The 17,401-nt window shown below is 39.6% G+C and overlaps 2 protein-coding genes across 2 annotated transcripts; one reads left to right on the top strand and one right to left on the bottom strand.

Annotated features, from left to right (window-relative positions):
• Positions 1-218: 218 nt before the first annotated feature.
• LOC306765566 (GTPase IMAP family member 8-like) lies at positions 219-4,611 on the bottom strand (the record flags this gene model as incomplete). Its single annotated transcript, XM_079253045.1, has 6 exons — positions 219-406; positions 492-1,173; positions 1,266-1,399; positions 1,503-2,216; positions 2,529-3,242; positions 4,581-4,611. The coding sequence occupies 6 exons, from the start codon at positions 4,609-4,611 to the stop codon at positions 219-221; spliced, it is 2,463 nt and encodes an 820-aa protein (XP_079109171.1).
• A 1,776-nt stretch (positions 4,612-6,387) lies between these two features.
• On the top strand, positions 6,388-16,680 carry atad5a (ATPase family AAA domain containing 5a; the record flags this gene model as incomplete). Its single annotated transcript, XM_079253046.1, has 21 exons — positions 6,388-6,438; positions 7,515-9,235; positions 9,348-9,432; positions 9,527-9,682; positions 9,942-10,076; positions 10,178-10,436; positions 10,594-10,742; positions 11,235-11,385; positions 11,651-11,986; positions 12,383-12,479; positions 12,594-12,676; positions 12,766-12,902; positions 13,000-13,177; positions 13,313-13,477; positions 13,550-13,777; positions 13,856-13,920; positions 14,034-14,220; positions 14,343-14,488; positions 15,291-16,132; positions 16,238-16,396; positions 16,602-16,680. 21 exons carry the CDS (start codon positions 6,388-6,390, stop codon positions 16,678-16,680), a joined length of 5,409 nt encoding a protein of 1,802 aa, XP_079109172.1.
• Between the last annotated feature and the right edge of the window lie 721 nt (positions 16,681-17,401).

The following is a 17,401-nucleotide window of genomic DNA, read 5'->3' on the forward strand; positions in this document are numbered from 1 at the left end:
ATCAGAGATCATGCTCATAAGTGAAAAAAATATATAGGTCTGAATTCTTATCAATATATTTTTTTTATGTAACATTGCTAGCTGCCTTATTTTCCATGTTGATTCTGTGTTACATCCGTTTTGCCTAATATGAGTGCCTGCACAGTTTGTTAATAAGGCTTTTCTGTTACAAATGACAGTCCATTTTTTTCAGGAACAGTTTGTTGTTTAATTGTCATTTACTGTAACAGAGGACTTTCATCCAACTGTTCCACATAGTTGTCTGAGGAACAGATGCTGCTACCGATCCCAGAGGTAGTGTGAGACTTTCGTACTGTTCTTTTCAGCCATTGAGCAACGATGTCATGAGCTTTGTCTTTCCTAAACTGTGACATGCTTCCATATTCGGATGTGAGATCTCCACTCACTGAAACAGAAGTTGAAGAGATTATACATTGGAAAAATCTTTATTATTGAGATTATAACTAAATTTCTATTAAATTCAAACTTACTGCTTGGAATATAAAAGTCATCGATGCTGTGCGCCATCGTCTCAGCTGGCACTGGAGAAACATCTGGTTCATTTGCAATGGCTTTCAACATTCGGTCAATCAGTGTCTGCTCCCTTCTGTTCCACGCCTCTTCTGTCAGCAAGGGTTGCTTTGTTGGCCAGAGAAATGCTGGAAATTTCCTTTGTTTCCCTTCAGTTGAGAAGCATCCCTTGTTTTGTGTTACCACATTAATAATTTTCTGTAACAGCCCTTTGACTGGAGCTGGCTTTCCAAAATCAGTCTGGTTGAAAACATGGTATCTGTTCCCACACTTCTCAACCAGATCTTGGAGGATCTTCCCCTCCCTAGTTATGTGCTCCTCTATGGGTACTTCATTGAGCCATTCTCCCCAGGTGAACAGCACCATGCAGTGTCTCCAGACTCGCTCAGTGAACGGCATCAAGAGCTCAACCAGTGCTTTTTGATCTTTCTCTGTAAATACTCTGGAGATGGGGACAACCAAGAGGAAAACATGAGGCCCTGGAGCACACATGGAGACGCTGCGGAGGACTTCACCTCTGAGCCATTCAGGTACTGATGTGTCTATGTACCATCCTGGCGTCTCAATGACTGTGACCTTCACTCCATCAAAGTTGCCTTGACGTTTTACACTTTTTCTAGCTCTGTTCTGATCTTGGAGATCCTACAAGAAAACATAACATGACACAACATGCCATCATTTTACACAACTTTGGACCATGAAAATTTTTCACTGCAGGGTGTATACTAGGTTACCTTCTTCAGCCAAGCTGTTGGAAAATCCTCTTTAAATAATTCATCGAAGAGGATTAAATTCCCAGCTACGCTCTTCCCAGACCCCTTTCGGCCAACAAGTATAACCCGTATGTCAGTGATTTCCATCTCCTCCACTGTAAAAGAAGAAGAAAAAAATATATATATATTTTGTCATCATAAAAATGGTAATATCGCATAAATATCAGACTGAAAGTACAATCATTTTAGGATTCCCACGAAACAGAGCTTTCAGTATTCTTGACTGTCGCTCGGTTATCTTCCTCATCTTTTTAGCCTTTTTTCTTCCTGTTTCTATTTCATCCTCGATTTGTTGTGCACGGTCTGGATCCACTTCATAATAAGGAGCCTCATTTGCCGCCCACATTTCTTCAATCTTCTCAAGGAGCTCTTTTACTTGCTCCCTATTACTGCGGTCTATGTTGTTTAGGACATGATACCGGTTTCCACACTTGTTCACTAACCACTGCAAACCTTCCTCACTCTCTATTCGCTCCTCCACAGTCTTCTCTCCCAGCCAGTCGCCTCTTGTAAAGAGAAGAAGGGTGTGTTTCCAGACATCATCTGTAAACAGACTCATGTGTTCCTGGACTGTTCTCTGGTATGAAGCATTGATTGCAGTTGCCAGGACGATCACAAGGAGCACTGCGTGAGGTCCTGGATGGCACAAATGCATGCTATTCTGTATTTCAAGTTTATCCATCTCATTGGTGTCCTGCAGGGTGTTTATGTAGAACCACCCAGGAGAATCTACCACGGTAAGCTGTCTTTCTGCAACCATGCCGTGACCTATTTCACAATGCATTGTTCTTTTGTTGTGGTTGTTAACATCAAATGCATCTTTTCCTAGAATAGTGTTGCCTGCAGAGCTCTTGGCTGCCCATTGTGCACCAAGTATTACTAGTTTTAAATGTTGCGGTGGGACTTTGCCATCTGCAGAAGTTGAAACCAACAAACAAAAAGAAGAAAAAAAAATGATTCAGTTAAAACAGAAAACGAATTGTCTAAAAGCTGTTAAAGTAAAAGTCATGGCTAAATGTTGTGGTTGACAGATGAGAAAGCACTTTGGAAGAAAACAGTGTAAGTTGTTTTACTTTTGCTGTTTTGAATGATTAGTATTTATTACTGTTATTGTTTAACTGTCAGGCAATTGTGTTTTACAGCCATTTAACTCATTTTCAGTGTAATATGAGCTATTGTTAATGGATTCCTTTCCATTTTAGAGCAGATAAATCTGTGACTTACCTTCAATCAGTGCTTTGAGTTCCTTTCTTTGTTTCTGTACTTTATCAAACCTTTTTGTTGCTCTTTTAGCTAAAACTTTCATTTCTGCTCTCAGAGCATTTCCATCAGCAGTGTCAATGGAGTAGTGATTTCCTCCGTTGTTTGCAACCATGGCGTCGATTTTCACAAAAAGCTGTTGGACTTGACTGCTGTCCTGCATGTTAATGATATCAAGCACATGTATTCTGTTTCCACATTGCTGAAGAATCCACTGTAGTGTTGGGCTTCTTTTGATTTTGGATTTGACATTTTCACCACTAAATGGGCCAAGTGAAGAAAGCAGCACAATGGTGTGACTGAACACATCTGCCTTGAAAAGTTCCAGGTGCTCTTTCAGTGATGCTTGACTGATCTGTGACAAATGTGTATCAACAGGAATGACCAGAAGAAAAGCATGAGGCCCTGGAGGGCACAGATAAACACTGTTCTGGATTTCTATCTGATCCAGCTTTGGGGTGTCTTCTCTTGTGAAATACCACCACCAGCCCGGAGTATCAATAACAGTGACTTTTCTGCCATGGACCTCCCCCTGCATCGCCACACTCTGAGCAGTTCTTTTACTGGTGTCGAAGACATTTTGACCTAGTATAAAATTTCCAGTTGAACTTTTACTTCCCTTTAATTCTCTTCCTCCTATCAGCACAAGCCTCAACTCTGAAAGGCGATGACTTTGTCCTGTTAAAAAAGATAAAAATTTACTTACAGACTGTTTATGCAAAATCTACTGACTGATTGTTCTGTATATTACTGAGGCACAGATAGCTCATTTTGATGATGATTAATAACAGGCACAAAGCAATTCATACTGATAAGAAGAGGTGACATATTAATGTCAGTATTCTAAAAAAACGACATGCTATATAAATATATGTTCATTTAAAACAACACGTTAAGGAAAACAGAGGAGTCTTTGGTCAGGCAAAGCTGTCGCTCCAAAATTCAGCTGAAAACTTTACATGTTGTAAAATCAACACAATTGTTTTTCACATACTGTTGTACTGCTGGATACTTACAGGGTGTAGACTCTAACACTTATCATATCTAGGGAAGCCCTTACCTTCCTAAAAACAGCAAGCCCATAGTAAATCCTCTAAGTACAGGAGATCTAAACTGCATGCTCTTACAACAAACCCATTTGTCTATTTATTGTCAATATTGACAATATAGTCAATATTGGTTACTATCAAGAATTGGATTTAGCGGTTTGGAAAATGAATGAAGGATCAAGGAACCTGAATAATTTTTGGTAAAGTTTTTTTTTTTTTTTTTTTTTTTTTAACAGTTTTTCATTTTTTTCCCCTTCATTTATTTCTGATCAATTTGAAATATTAATTACGTCCACTAAAATTAACTTCATTCATTCATTTTCTGTTCTGCCTTGTCCAATTCCTGGTTGCTGGTGGACAATGAGAAGCTGCCCCTCCCATGCAGGCATGCTTCTTGTATTCACTTGTTTTTCTTCATGCCCATACACGTCCTTTTACCATAACGTAGGCTTTCACCCGATTGTGTATTATGCATAAAAATGTCATGTTGAAGAACTGGCCTTTAATGTATGATATCTTAAAGAGGTTGAAACAGTAGAATCAGCATCTTGGCATTAGTTTCTTTGCTGAGCCACAGCTCGCCTACAGTAGTCTAAGTGTCTATTGTTAGAAATACAGGAAGTGCGAACTACACAGAGAACTACACAGATACATTTAGATTCAGTTTTTCATACACCTGTACACTTTAAGTTTAAGCTGAAATGTATGTTGTTGAAATGTTTGAAGTCTAAAGTTGATACATTTCAACTTTAATCCTCACAAATACATGGAAAACATGGTTAAGGTTAAAGCTGCACAATACTCAAGTGCAGACAAACAAGCTAGACAGTCAGATTCCAGACATTTTATCTATTTGACAAGTGAATTCCAGGAGAAAAGACATGCGTGTTATTTAAATTGTCTTTGCAAAATCTGCAGCCACTGCACAAGTATGGTATAATTGTAGTTTTATAAAAAGATTGCTCACCTGATTTGGAAACAGGAGTTATATTCTCCATTGCTTTCACTCAATGCTGCTGATCGTCTTGTTTGTGTGAGCAAAGGCATAACTTGCTTAAAAACTAAAGCAAAAAAAGGGGTTGGGAACTTTATCAGCACATCAAAACCAGAGGTGTGGCTTAGTAATTTGAAAGTATAGCCAAAAGGAGGGCAGAGCACCTAAGCTTTATTTTAAAATTGCATGCAATGTAATAATTATATTTTTGACAAAAAGGTAGGTTATTTATATTTTAACAGATAAATATTACAAGTTTTGAGATATGGTAATGATATAATAAATCTAGCTTTATTCCATACAATTATATAATGAAATATGCAGGATATCAAAAGTCAACTGTAATTTAACTAATTCTGAACTATTTATGAAATAAGTTTACTTCATTAGTTTTTTAACCAATAAATAATTCAAGAAGACAATAACTAAAACATTCAGTCTTCTAGGAGTTCATGTCATGACTGTTGGGTAAACATTTTTTCTAAATCTAGAAGTGTGTTATCTTAAGGACACTGTCAGGTTTTCCAAGAGGCAAAATTCATGTTCACATTCAATTATTACTAACTTTGTTTTTTTAGACTTATGTGAATTTAGGTTTGGAGCCTAAACACATAAATAATAATTTTTGGTAAATTTTTTTTTTTAAACAGTTTTTCATTGTTTTTTTCCCTTCATTTACTTCTGATCAATTTGAAATATTAATTAACTACAATATTAAAATGAACTTCATTTACTCATTTTCTCTTCTGCCTTGTCCAATTCATGGTGTCAGGGAAGCTGGATCTTACCCCAACAATTCTTTGGCGAGAGGCCGGGTACACTCTCGCCGGTCCATCGCAGACTAAAATAAACTTTTCTATTATAAAATTAATGTTGATTCAGTGAATTTTTATCACTTCCTCCGGTAGATGGCGCTGTCAATATTTCTTCTCCATCAAGTTCGACGCGGAACGCCATCTTGGTTTTGGGCAAGATACGTCAAGTCATGACGGAGTCATTTTCTTGCTCGTGATTGGTGCAGGTCTGACTTGTCAAAGGTCAGAAATGTTTCGCGCTCTTCATTCAAGGACTGGACTGGCGCGTATTTGAAGCGGCAGCGTACGTCAAGACAATGCATTTAGAAATTGGAAATACACTTCTCGCTATATCAGTATAATTTCGTGTAAGTTTTTTTTTTCACGCATCTGTGAATGACTTGGAGAATGTTTGGAGTGCTTTATGGAGCTGTGAGCCACAGAGCTGCTGTGAGACCAGCAGCTAGCGAAGTAAGCTAGCTTGTTTAGTTACAAACTTTTCTACTGGCAACAAACAGCTGTCCCCCTCGCGAAATGAACTGTGCTGCTAATCATTCACACAAAATAGAAGCGAGCAAGCAACTATAAAGCGACATCCTTTGAAGACACCGTCAGTTCAACCTTGTAGGTGAGTTTATTCTGCAACATTTAATTTACGTCTGTCTTGAGCACCAAACGTCAGGAGTTACTAGGCGCCATGGCAGCATTAATATCAACTAACACTTTTCGTTTTGTGTTTTGCTACTGTATGATTATAGATAAGTACATGTTGTATTACTTTTACAATGACTTGGGTATTGGTTTCCCTCAGTGAACAAGTGGTGGAGAAAGTTCTCAGGAAAACTTGTGTATGTAAGACAGATCTGGCCTACATTAGTAGTTATCTGAAATTAAGACGAACCCTTGTGTGAATCTATGTTGTTCGTCATTTAATGCTCTTATCCTTGTGGTAAACTATTTTCTTTTGATTAAGATTTCTTCAAATGATGGCTGGTGTTGTGGCTATGGCTTCTGTCATTGAGGACTTTGACACCCAGGTATTTTTATCACACTGACTTTTGCAGATGGTGTTAGATCTAACAACGTTTAGATGAGAAGTAGAACAGACATAAACGATAATTTCTAATGATTAGTTATCATGGCTTTTATGATCACCAAATATTAGCAAGGCGGGGGTAATGGTATTTGTATTGCATATTTCATGTATAAAGTAACACTATGTCTAAAGAAGATGGTTATCTGTCTAAAAAATGGTAACAATTTGTCATGATTGCTCTCCGGCTTCTCCATGACCCTAAATTGGATTAAGAGATATGGAAAATTAATAAATGAATGAACATTTTGTCATTTTAATGCCACTATTTTAGTATAAACCATTGATTTCATAATTCACTTAAGCCTTAAAAAAAGAATAACAAACGTATTTTCAATTGATAGAACAGCACAAAAATTGTATAATACTCAACAATTGTTTTCATCCACTCACTAAGTTTTTTCTATATTTTTGGGAAATTTGTGCAGTAATGTATTGAAATGTGCTGTGTAAAGGAAACACAGTTTGTACAATAGTACAAGTTTAAAATAGGGTTAGCCTAACCCTAACCCATATTCACAAGGAGCCTCTTTAGTCTTCAACACAGTTAAACAATATTAGATAAATTTCTTTCCACAGAGAGAAAATTTCTGGAAATAGTCTTTCCAAAGAGACCATTTCTGATGACACCTCAGTGAACAATAGATCAATGAACTGATGGGCCAGACGCTTCACTTGTGTGTTTTTGGCCCGTCATTTCTTTTGTCCTCAGCTTGTCCACTACCTTTTTACTAATAGATCTTTGGGAATTACTTTGTTGGTGCAACAAAGCCACTTCAAGTTGGTCACACTGTTGCCATCAGCAGTTTTTGTAGATCCAGCAAAACTTTGTGACATGCTGCTGAAACCAAAATGCTTAATTGAGACACAATGTAAGTTTGTAAGCTATTTTTAGTACTATTATTTGTAGATGCAACTATGTGTCATCCTTTCAGGTTGGTGTCCTTTTTTATGCTTAAAGGAAAGGCATTACTTTGTCATATTTCAATAACTTTCTAAACTTTATCTATCATTTAACAGCCTTGCAAAAAGTCTCGCAAAGATGGTGGCAGTCCTGTGGTCAAGACAATCACAAACTATTTCTCTCCTGTGCCAAAACCTGTGGAGAAACCCTTTTCTCCTCCTCGCTCCAACAACATCATGGACTACTTTAGTAAGAAGGCGCCATCCTCTAAAGAAAAGACAAACCCTCCAGAACAATCGAAAGAAAACCGTCAGAGCTCTCACTCTGCTGAAAAACACACCAACCCAGAAGTGGGAAAACAGACATCTCAGAAACCAAGAAGAAAGACCAGCAAAGCTGCAAGGAAACTTGTGGCAGCTGAAACTGTCAGTTCTACCGATGAATCAAGTTGTTTTATTGTAGAAGAATCACATGAAATCAAAACAGACGGAGATGAGAGCTGTGAGATTATTGACAATGATTCAACCGCTCTGCTGCCAAAAACTAGTGCAGAAGATTGTGTCAAACCTGAAAGATCTGAAATCAAAGATGCAAAGACTGCTAATGGTGAGAAGACTGAAAGACATGAAGCTCTAGAGGAGAACATTGTCAAACCTGAATCAGCATTAAACACTACTGAGTTATCCCCAGTTGTATCTACAAAAAGTGAAGTAAAACAAGTTAAAGCTGCTTCACGAAAGGCTCGGAGGAAGCAACAAAGAGAGGTAAAGCACCCAGAGGAGAAAGAAGCTGAGACTTCACAGTGTGGTGTTGGCAAGGAGGACAGCTTGCACGAAGTGTATCAGATAAACAAAAGTACAGTCAAAATCTCTTTTGAGGATTTTCTGCGCAGCCAGAATGAAGATAAGACTGAAGAGGACATGAAGGAAGACAAGGGCAAAGAAGGTTGTAAAATCACAGCAGAGGAAGTGAACTCTGGACGATTGGATGTCCCAAAAGATGAAGACAATGTGGTTTGTGTGGAGCCATCTGTCCAGATCTCACCCCGAACAGTCACCGTCCAGGCTGAGGTTCATGCAGTCTCACCTAAACATCAGGCTGTTAAGCCGGTTGGAAATTTAGCTTCAATCTTCACCCGGAAAAAAGGTAGTCCTGCAGAGAAATCCTCGTCCCCTCATGCAGAGACAGGGCACCAGTTTCCTTCTCCAAGTGTCAAACGAAAATCCAACGTGGTTCTTCAAGAGGAGGATCTGGAGGTGGTGGTGCTTGAGAGCGAATCCACTCCAAAGTGCAGTGACGCAGAGAGGAAACAGTTCATGGCGGCCTTTAAGCAGCCCAGCCTAGATGGGGCCAAGACTAAACCCGTTAAGAGCCAAGGTAAACAGAAGCCGCCTGCAGAAAAGATTTCAGATGCTACAGACAAGGTGGCTGAAGATGAAACTGAAGTTCAAGCATCTGCTAAAGAAGACTGTCCTGAAAACAAAGGAAGAAGCAAAGCTAAAGAAAAAATCGAGTCAGACAGCACCTCACCTGCTGCAACAGCTGTGGATGAAACTTTGACCACAGTTGTAGATGTGGACAACAGAAGCAAGGAGCCTCCCATCACCTCAACACCCTCAGCTGTGAGGAGGTCGAGACGTGAAGCTGTGCTTAGACAAACATCTCAAGCTACCCCAACAACTCCTCTAAGAAAAACCAAGAGACAGACTGGTTCAAAAGTTGCCTCATCTCAGGACAGCCCATTGAAGTTATCAGCGCCGAAGACACCCAAATCCAAACACGGAGTGTTTGTTGCAGAGATTGTGTGCTCACCAGATGTAAAAGAAAGTCCCATCAGGTGACAAATAACTTTTAATTCTACTCAACAAATAGCTCGTGTATGCAATCAAATGTATTTTTCCGAATATTTCTTTGACGTTCTCTTTTGTTTTTTCTTTTTACTTGTCAAGGATTAAATTTAGTCGAGTTTGTAAAAATATTTCCACGTCAAAGACTGAAGGTGGAAATGAAAAAAGCACTTCTATGACAAATGAAGTAAGTTTAGATTTTTGAAATGAAGAATCTAATATAGTAATTCAGTGTTCGGATGATAAATGTAAAATAATGTCTTTTGTTTTTTATTTCTTAGACATCAAGAAAGTCTGAAAAGAGGAAGCAGGCAAAGAAATTGGTAGAAAAGGCCAAAATTATCCAGCAAAATAAGAAGACCTCTGTGGAGGAGAGCACATTAAGGCGTTCAACACGTACTAAGACTTCTGTCAAAAAGAGCTACTGTGAAGATGAGGTACAGCAATACAGATAAATTTCTGATTTTATTTGAGGTTTGAACATCTAAAGAAAAGATCAGTCCGTATTAATTTGTCTAATCATCCAGAAATTGTTTATTTCACTTTTGAAGTACAGTTTGTTACTCATCAAATATATTTTTGTAGTAAACAAATTAAGCATTTAACATTAAAACTAACACTCATTTTGTGTTTCCTTTCTTGTTATTACTTGCTTGTGACTGTAGCTGTGATGATTATTCTGGTTTGTTTGGTCAGGATTCTGTCATCTGTATGGAGGACTTGTCCACCACTTCACAAGAGAGTCCACAAAAGAAGAGTAAAATCCAGAAGCCTTTGCGCAGTCTCAATGATGTTCTGGGCAAAGCTACAGCAGCCACCAAAGAGGCCAAAGTAGTTCCAGGTAGTCTTGTACAATTTACTGCAAATAATTGAACATATGTCATTAATATAATCTAATAAAGGCGAAATTTCCATATTTTCTGCTTTTGATGGGCTCCGAAGTGGCGTCATTTGGCCAAGAGAAGTCTGCTCGGAAGGTGTCAGCTGTGATTTCCATCTTTGATGAGAGCAGTCATGAAGGCTCAGAAAACTCTCAGGATGACGAGCAGTTCAGGGCACGCAGGGAGTTCTTGAAAAGTGGTTTACCTGAGTTCTTTAAGAAACAGATAGCCAAGACTGCCGCCACTAAGGAGGCATATTCGTTGTCCTGTTCCTCCTTTCAGTCCGTTACACACACAACACAACAAAATGGTAAGCACCTCTTTCATTGCAGAAGACTCTTTTGGTTTTTGGTTTTTGTTTTTTGTTTTTTTTAATTTAATGGCGATTATTAGGTAAAGAGCTAAAGGAGTTTAAGGCATGTCAAGCCAGTGGCTTACGACAAAGCTTTGCTTTTTTGTCTTTACAGATTGCCCTTTATGGAGTCTGCCATGGCCTGAGTCTTCATCATTAAGTCATCTAAAAGAGCTTTGGTGTCCAACATCAAACCCACCTCCATCTGTTACAGGCTCCCTTTGTGTGAAGACTGTACCGTCCTGTCGAAACTTTGGTGAAAAGGTGTGTTGTTTGTCTAAATGTCCATTTATGCTCCCCTTTGTATGTATGGGACGTCTGTTTCAAAAGTTTTCATATGTTGCAGCTCTCAGTACATTCAGTAGAGGGGGGTGTTTAGTTCAGCGTTCAGTTCTGTGTGTTGACACCAGTTGGTTGCATATTAACTCTACAACTCAGTACACCCCCCCACCCCCACCCCACCCCCCGATTTCCAGTGATACTGCTCCATTTTCCACAACAAGTGACAAATAGCTAAGCTTCTTGAAATTGGACCAAATTACGGATGCAGAAAACAGACCAAACTGACCGTTCATCTGCCTATCTTCTGCGTCAAGCACAAATGGGCCTTAAGGCTTTATTCCAAGGGGAATTTATCTTTGGCTGCCCTTATACCTGTTAAAAGGTCGTTAAATAAGTAAAACAGCTTACAATGGACAGAGACATTTTGTTTTGTTTTTGTTTTTCATAAAGAGTTAAATTGATATTTCTTTTCAGGGGTCGGGCTGGAGACCTGAGATTTCTGAAAGTCTTCGTCAGCTTCTGATTGTGGAGTTCAGCACTTCTAACCCTCACTTCCCTGCACAGATGCACATCTCTCACCTCCTTAAGAGGCGTACAGACCATCAGCAGCAGCTCACAGCTTCAGGTCAGCATCTCCCAAACTGTTCCCACAGCTGTGTATATACACTGAAGTAAAGTAAATGTATTCGTTTGCAAAGCATCAGCTTTCTGACAATTACTAAGCAGGTTTGTTGATTAACTTTCACACAATGCTTAAGTAGTAGGACTCAAAAGTGATTGTTTATTACTAAATTATGATGATTTTCAAACTGTCATCACAGCCAGTGTTATATTCAGCGAATGGTGAGAGCAGTGGTTATCGTAAATAATCCTTCATATTTATTCATCAGAACGAGCAGCTGTGACTAAAGATGACTCCAGTACCCCACCACCAGCTGAATTGGTAGGGGGGAAGAGGAAGAGGAGAGATGATGAAGGGGGAAAGTCGATAAAGGTGGCTAAGAAGCAGAGGTCCACACTTTCAGAAGAGAACATCTCTGTGGCTGAACCAGAGGCCCCAAAAAGAGGAGGCCGTAGAAGACGAACTCGAAGATCCCTACTGGAGGATGAAGAGGGGCTGAAGGACAAAAACAAGTCTTCACTGAAATCTGCTCCCAGTGGCTCTGATGATGATGCTGTGGTTGTTTTAGATGACTTGGTTATGGTCGAGGATGCCAGAAAAAAAGGTGCAGTAGCAGACTGGTAATAATCATGTAATAACACAGATAATTCTTGATGCCTTTCAAAAATACAATATTCCAATAGCATATTTACCTACATGTGTACAAAATGAAAAGTTTCCATTTTGATCTGGTTTTATTTTGATTCATTTTAGTTTATTAATTATTTTATTCTTTTTTCTAGTATTTTCCATTTTAATATCCTTATATGTCATTTAGTTTTAACTCTGCACATTGTGGCACTTTGGCCAACTTTTTTATTTTTAAAGTGCATTATAAATAAAGTTGCAATGCATTTTAATGTATTTTAAAATTTGCCCTGGCTAACTTACTTAAAATCAAATAACAAAGGCAAAACCCCAATTTATCCTAAGAAAACTCACCCTTTGTTACTTTCTGTAGATCTGATGAAGGAGGATGTGTTGTGGACAGACAAGTATCAGCCCCAGCACTCTAGTGACATAATAGACAACACTGCCTCAGTAAAGAAGCTGCACAGGTGAAGACATACATCTAGCTCAGCACTGTATTTGCATTGTAATCATCTTTATTAGTCACCAAGATTGCCCAATATTGGAAAACTTTCGCTTCCCATGTTTCCTTTGTGGTGCAGTTGGCTGAAAGAATGGAAACTCCGTGCAGACAGAGAAGAGAGAAAAAATCAGAAGGACAAGAAATATGAGGAAGGCAACAATGGTGAGACATTTTCTTTTTTTTTTTTATTACTACTTCCCTTCCTGGTTTGTCACTTTTATTTTCACCACATCATGTTTTCTTCTCTCCAGACTCAGACTGGGAGGGTGGAGAAGAGGACCTTCAGGATGGAGAGGACATGTTGTGTAATACAATGCTTATTACAGGACCTACAGGAGTAGGAAAAACTGCTGCAGTGTACGCTTGTGCCCAGGAGTTGGGCTTCAAGGTACAAATCCATCAAATCAGCGGGATGACTTTAAAATCAAAATACATGTTAGATGGATAACATTATGCTGTCCTCATTTTTAAATTTTCTATTAAAGGTGTTTGAAGTGAATGCTTCATCTCAGAGAAGTGGCCGTCTTATTCTGTCCCAGCTGAAGGAAGCTACTCAGTCACACCAGGTGGATAGTCAGGGGGTCAATGCTCACAAACCCACCTACTTCAATAGCTATGGTACAAGCAACAGTGCTGGATCCGTCAGGCCTGGATCTTCTCCAAGTATGCACAGAACTGAACACTGATAGAATATTTTTTAATGAGTTGATTTGATGCAACATGACACACTTTTACCCAGATTGCTCTCCTTGTTACTTCATGCAACTTTGAGCTTAACATTTATCCTTCATCTCTCAGGAAAGGGTAACTCGCCTCGCAGGGTGGTTTCGTCTCCCAGGAAAAATCCCCAGTCACCGAGAGGTGCTAAAAAGGGACTGGCCCCCATCTCTTTGGCTAACTTCTTTAAAATAGCTCAGCCAACCAACAAAGAGGCGCCTCACAGTAAAAAAAATGAACAAACAGGTAAATGTGCATTCTTTGTGTCACGGTTAGTTGGGTTCTTTTGGCTTTTCCTTATATTTTCATCTTTTGTAGCTGCTTCTAAAAAAATGGTGAAAGCAAATAAGAATGGCAGTAAGCATAAAGTCACCGCAGCTGCAACCCGCGGAGACAAGAGCATCGAAGACCAGAGTAAGAAGACGGCGACATCACTTATCCTGTTTGAAGAAGTGGATGTCATTTTTGAAGACGACTCCGGTTTTCTAGCAGCCATTAAGACATTCATGACCACTACGAAGAGGCCAGTGATTCTTACCACCAGCGGTTAGTGTCCAGCGTTCATCAGGCATATTGCAAAGTGTGTACTTGTGTTTATGCACTTGTGTTTATGTACGTTTTCAGATCCTGCTTTTAGCGCCATGTTTGATGGAAGCTTTGACGAAATCCACTTTAAAACCCCTTCAGTTGTAAGTAGGGACTTCCTGCATCTGATTCTCATCATCTCTCCAAACGAGTTGTTCAGTCGGGTGACACCAGATAAAAGTTAAACTGTTATGTGTGATTGTCCTCTTTGCTGCAGTTGAATGTGGGCAGCTACCTGCAGGTGCTGTGTCTGGCTGAGGATGTGAGGACAAACCCATCAGACGTCACTTCGCTGCTTAGACTCAATGGCTGCGACATTAGGCAGAGTTTACTGCAGCTGCAGTTCTGGACTCGCAGCGCAGGAGGCCGCTGCTTGACAAAATCACTGTGTGCTGGCAAAAAAGGTGATGAGACAAGCTGAGTTTTCATGGTGTCAATGGTTCAGATTTCTTTTTCACAAAAACAAAAAGTAAAAAATGTTTCTGTGGTCAATAACTATTTTTTTCCCTGGTATTTGCATCAAAAGCTGAAGTGAAGCCAGAGACTGAAGAGTCAGCTGAGAAGTCTATGACTGTACTATGTGATCTACCTCCGTGTGACACAGGCTGCACTGAGAGCAAACTGGGCCTGCTTAATATCGAACCTGAAAGAGACATTTGGGAACTTTTCAGGGTAAGCTTGAATTAGCACACACACGTTAACATGCATAAGTAGACACTGTCCTTTAAGTAACTGGATTTAGGATGTATTTTTAGTCTCTTAAAGTGCACATAACTAAAACATCTTACCAATCATCCTTATATATAAATCCTTTTCACACCTCACTGTTATCATAAGCCATGATGTCTGAGAGCTTTAAACGGTGATTACAAATGTGTACGAGGCTCTGATGTTACAACTAACTGCAAAAGATGTTCATATCAGTTCATTTCTTAAATGATTAGACTAGAGAGAAGTGATTGCCACCCATCATTCTGCATCAGTCAGGTGTAGTCTATCAGCTGAGATGAGCTAGATTTTTTAGAATAAATTTAGCAGAGAAAGTTGGAGACATAAAGGATATCCAGAAAGAGGTACAGATACTTCACCATCAGACATGACTGTGACAGTAAGCTAATGGAAAGCAGCATACAAGTCAGTAGAATAAGGTATAAATAATCTAACCAGTGCTCAAATATTCCTGAAAATGTATGAGTCTTTCATACATTGTTTCATAGGCCACAGTCTGTACAGTCATGTCAGATTTTCTAGCTGGCAAGTTAGTTGCACACATTGATGTTACAACTGAGCACTTTATTATTAAATGCCAATCAGAAAACAAAAAAGGCTTCATTATCAGGATAGCAAACTGTCACACATTAAAATGCAGAATTACTGTTCAACATTTTTATTTTGTGATGTGTATTCATGTGTTGGAGCTGCGGTTGCTTTAGGTTACAACTACGTTTTGTAACTGGTTGTGTTGTTTCAACAGACCCAGAGCTTGAAGGAAGAGGCTGTTTGCTGGGACCTGCTGACACACAGCAGGCAACAAGGAGTTCACCTGCTCTATTCCAACATGGAGACCCTCTTACCTCTACCTCTCACAGAGCTGACTACCTCTAAACCCAAGCACTGTGTTTCTTTATCACAAGACCAGCAGCCATCGTCCACACCTCTGCAGTCAAATGCACTTTCTCCCACTGCAGAGTCTGCTGATTGCTCAGACAGTGGAAGTCCAGTCAAAGTTTCCAGTAGAATGAGGAAGAACAAAAAACGACACCGTTTACCTGAGAAGGATGGACTTTGCTCTGAGTCAGACTCAGAGGATTCGTTTCCATCCCTTTGCAAGTCGCAGAGCAGACCTCAGGTAGAAGGGGAAGTGGAGGAACGTGTTGTTTCGGAAAGGATAAAAAAGAAGCTACTCACTCCAGAAGAGCGAATAAAAAATCTCCCAGTTTTACAGTGTCTTGAATCAATAGCTGACTTCTTAGACAACATGTCCTACGCTGATTCGTCCCTGCTTTTCCACCCACACAGTAGAAATATTCACAACAAGTCAGCAGTCAGTGCTGTTATCAAAGACGGGATGACAGATGAGTCAAGGTTGGAGATCGATGGAGGAAGCTGGCCAGTGCAGAACCGCGTCTCAGAGGTTCAGGCCGTTGTGGAAGCTCTAAGCTTCCGCAAGTGTCAGGCTTCAGCTTCAGAGGCTTGGGACAAAGTCCAGCAACTGGAGGGGGAGCTGGGGAAGGAGGCTGCTGCTGAACTCACCCTTCCTGTTGCTGCTCATCAGGAAAGTTACAGCTTCGCTCAGGAGGGTCCCTGTCACCCGGAGTAAGTCTTTGTAGCTTAACTAAACTAAACTAGCTAAACTAAAACTTGTGTAAACCTGCTTGACTGTAACTTGAATAAATGAAGCTGATGTCTGTTATGTTCCAGGTTGATCCTGCAGAGGAGGGAAGTGATGGAGAGTCTGATGTTTAGAGGAGTGTTTGGCTCTTTTGGCAACAAAGCAGCAGCTGCTCTGGACTACTTGCCAGTCATGCGAACCATCTGCAGATCAGAGCAGCTTAAAGAGCAAGAAAAAGTTAAACGAAGGTGAGCATGCTGGGTCAATGTGTTGGGACAGTCAGCAGCAGTGAATGTTGCTTTCATTTGTATGCTGCTGTAATGACAATGACATGTAGATTTTATTAGACAACAATAACGTAACATACAGTTAAACATTAATGCTTGGTTTGACTGAATGGGGAAAAATAAGGCCAGCATGCAAGTTAAAAAAAAAAATGCTTTGTTCCTCCAGGTTTATGCACTATCTGGATACGATCAACTTGGGTCTTGAGAAAAGCACTCTGCAGCTTCTGGCTAAAGACTTTCCCTAATCCACACATCTGTGGATCACACAAAGGCCTGGATGAATACCTGTAATGCGTCAAAAGGAACAACGGACAACAATTTACGGCTGTGTTGCGAGATCAGGATTGTGTTTGTCGACAGTCTTGCAGGATTCATGACCTCGGCCTGAGATTGTTTGCTGAACGCAAAATGTTTAATGGTTCAAAACTAAAACAATCTCATGTTTTGACAAGTTGTTGTGCTTTGAAAGCTTTATATGAAATTTGTAAAATTAAAGTATATGAAGTCGGGGGAGGGGTGTGTTGTACAGTAGTGTCTTGTTTCCATTGGTGCTTATTGCAATGTGTGTGTCTTTTTTTTTTCTTTTTTTTTTTTAACAAGTAGAAATTGCATTTCAGGGACAAGAGTGAGTCCTCATTTGTAAAAGATCATGTAAAATAGAATTTGTTTCTGTATTAGTAAGGACTAAACGGTATCTTTTAATACTGGTTCTTCCAGTTCAGAGAATGGTGGTAGCTTTTGGACTAAGTTTTGCGCCATCTGTTGACACCAAATGTCACATTCACCTTTGTTTTATATACATATACATTTTTTTTTTTTTTTGTCTTAATTTGTGGACTTGTACAGATTTTTCACTCACTGGTTTTTGATGTGACAAAATAAAGCCCTAACCACGAAATTGAATGGTGTCATTATTTGTCCTAATCTAACGTGCAGTCAGTGCACAGGTGGATTATGAGCGGGGGA

The sequence above is a fragment of the Telmatherina bonti genome, assembly GCF_933228915.1.
Source record: "Telmatherina bonti genome assembly, chromosome: 14".
Lineage (NCBI taxonomy): Eukaryota > Metazoa > Chordata > Actinopteri > Atheriniformes > Telmatherinidae > Telmatherina > Telmatherina bonti.